General features: G+C 38.3%; 1 protein-coding gene across 1 annotated transcript; it reads right to left on the bottom strand.

Annotated features, from left to right (window-relative positions):
* Positions 1-1,228: 1,228 nt before the first annotated feature.
* LOC113278945 lies at positions 1,229-2,062 on the bottom strand. Its single transcript, XM_026527664.1, has 2 exons — positions 1,602-2,062; positions 1,229-1,514 (listed from the first exon to the last, which is right to left on the bottom strand). Exons 1-2 carry the CDS (start codon positions 2,060-2,062, stop codon positions 1,229-1,231), a joined length of 747 nt encoding a protein of 248 aa, XP_026383449.1.
* Between the last annotated feature and the right edge of the window lie 293 nt (positions 2,063-2,355).

Below are 2,355 nucleotides of genomic sequence, written 5' to 3'. Positions count from 1 at the left end.
TCCTTCTTCTTTAAGATGCCAAACCACAAGATCTTACCGATTGATTCATTAACTTGAGAAGGCAATAAACACCCTTCTTCAGCCTTAGTTTTCTCACAGACAATACGCCTCCATAAAGCTGTTTTCTCGTTACAGTATCTCGCATGCCATCTTTCTAGTAAAGCTTTGTTAACAAATCTTAAACGTCTAACTCCCAAACCCCCTTTCTTCTTATGTTTGGATACTCCTTCCCACGACATCCAGCTCATCTTCCTCCTGCCATCATCTTCTCCCCATAAAAACTTCCTCATAATAGTGTTTAAACTTTTCTCAATCGAAGCTGGCATAACATGAAGAGACATAAAGTACACTGCTAGACTTTCAAGTGAGCTTTTTATTTAAACTATCCTGCCAGCTTTATTCAAGAACTTTCGTTTCCACAAAGCTAACTTCTTTTGCATACGTTGAATAATAACCTCCCAGATAAGAGTGTTTCTTCTACCAACTCCAATAAGCATTCCCACATAAATCACCGGAAGAAACTTCACCTTGCAACCCAACTCTTGCGCCAAATCTGCCCCAATACTGATCATAGAGCTTTTCTCTAGATTTAACTTTAAACCCGTTAGCACTTCAAACAATAGAAGAACAATGAGCAGTCTTCTTACCTCAATTTCTGAAGCATCCAAAAATATAACAGTGTCATCAGTGAACTGTAAGTGAGAAACTCTTGTTCCTCCATCCACCACTTGAAAACCACTAATCCTATTGTTTGAAACAACATCATTTAACAAAACAGAAAGCACTTCAACCACCATAATAAAGAGAAACGGTGACAAAGGGTCACCCTACCGAATGCCTTTTGTAGGTTTTATCAGATTAGTCGCTTCTCCATTCACCAAAATCGAAAACAGGGATGTAGTCACACACCACCTCATCCACTGAATCCATTTATCTCCAAAGCCGTTTTTTCTTAAAATAGCAAATAGTGCAGGCCAACTTACATTGTCAAACGCCTTCTGCATATCTATTTTGCACATAATACCCGGTTTTTTCTGACGTAATCTGCTGTCAATGCACTCATTGGCAATCAAAATGCCATCAAGGATATGTTTATCCTTAACGAAATCCTCTTACCATTAGCAATAGTATGGAAACTGAGTGTTTTTATCCCCATCTTTGAAGCCTTTTACCTTTGCTCGCTGGTAAGCTATTCTTGCCCTAGTGATCTTGACATCATTAAGAGTTTTTAATAAATTCCTTTTTCCTCCCTTTGAACAGAAGATAACGCAACATTCTCCTCCGCATCATTCAGAATTTTTATTTTCCCTGTTAACTCATCTTCCTTCTTTCTTACACAACCAAAAGTGATCTTGCTCCAGTTCTTAATGAAGTATTTCAAGTTTTGAGGCTTCCTAAAAAGAACAAAACTCGGTGTTCCTGCAAACTCCAAAGAATTCCACCAAACTTCCACCAACTTAACAAAGTCTGGGTGTTCCAACCAATGATTTTCGATCTTAAAGCTCGACTTGTTTCTAGCACAAAAATTCAAGTCCAAAAGAAAAGCATTATGGTCAGAAATAGTTCTTACCAACGCCGTTTGTGTTGCATTATTAAACTACGAATCAAAAGACGTACAAATCAAAACTCTATCTAGTCTGCATAAAAGAGGATCTTCATGCTTGTTACTCCAGGTGTAAGAACTCCCATGCAAAGGTAAGTCGATCAGCTCCTGCTCCGCAATAAAATTATTTAGAAAACTCATATTTCTTAAATCACCACCAGGTTTATTCCTTTCAGCATCACTTCTAACTGAGTTAACATCACCAACAAAACACCAAGCTTCATTAGACCAATTCCTAATCTCCTTCAAGTCATTCCAGAATAGTTCTGTCCTGTTAAAATCACAAGGCGAGTACGCATTCGTTAGTATAAACTTGAAACCCGTGCCTATGAATCTAAAGAGACATGAGATTGAATTAATTCCCAGTCTCTTATCCAACAGCTCCAATCTAGTGATATCCCAAATTGTTATGAGACAACCACTGTATCCGGCAGTACCCTGTGAAGGAATGCACTCCATTTCAAAGTCTGTATCAAATCATAATTGCCTGACAAACCAAAAACAGGGAGCATGCATCTTAGTTTCTTGGATAGCACAAATTAAACACCTATGAGCCGCAATCAAATCCTAAACATCTATTTGCTTTTCATATGCATTCAAACCCCTTAAGTTCCAGGACACAATTTTAGTTCCCATCATCATCCAAATTCTCCCCTGAATTAACTTCCTCCAACTCCACTTCTGTATCTTCTGAAGAATTAGAAGTTTGAGACTCACAGCTGTCTTGTACCTTCCTTCCGTTAGCAAGAGCT

Source organism: Papaver somniferum, chromosome 5 (genome assembly GCF_003573695.1).
Source record: "Papaver somniferum cultivar HN1 chromosome 5, ASM357369v1, whole genome shotgun sequence".
NCBI classification, from domain to species: Eukaryota; Viridiplantae; Streptophyta; class Magnoliopsida; order Ranunculales; family Papaveraceae; genus Papaver; species Papaver somniferum.
This window is presented reverse-complemented; position numbering and strand designations above follow the sequence as displayed.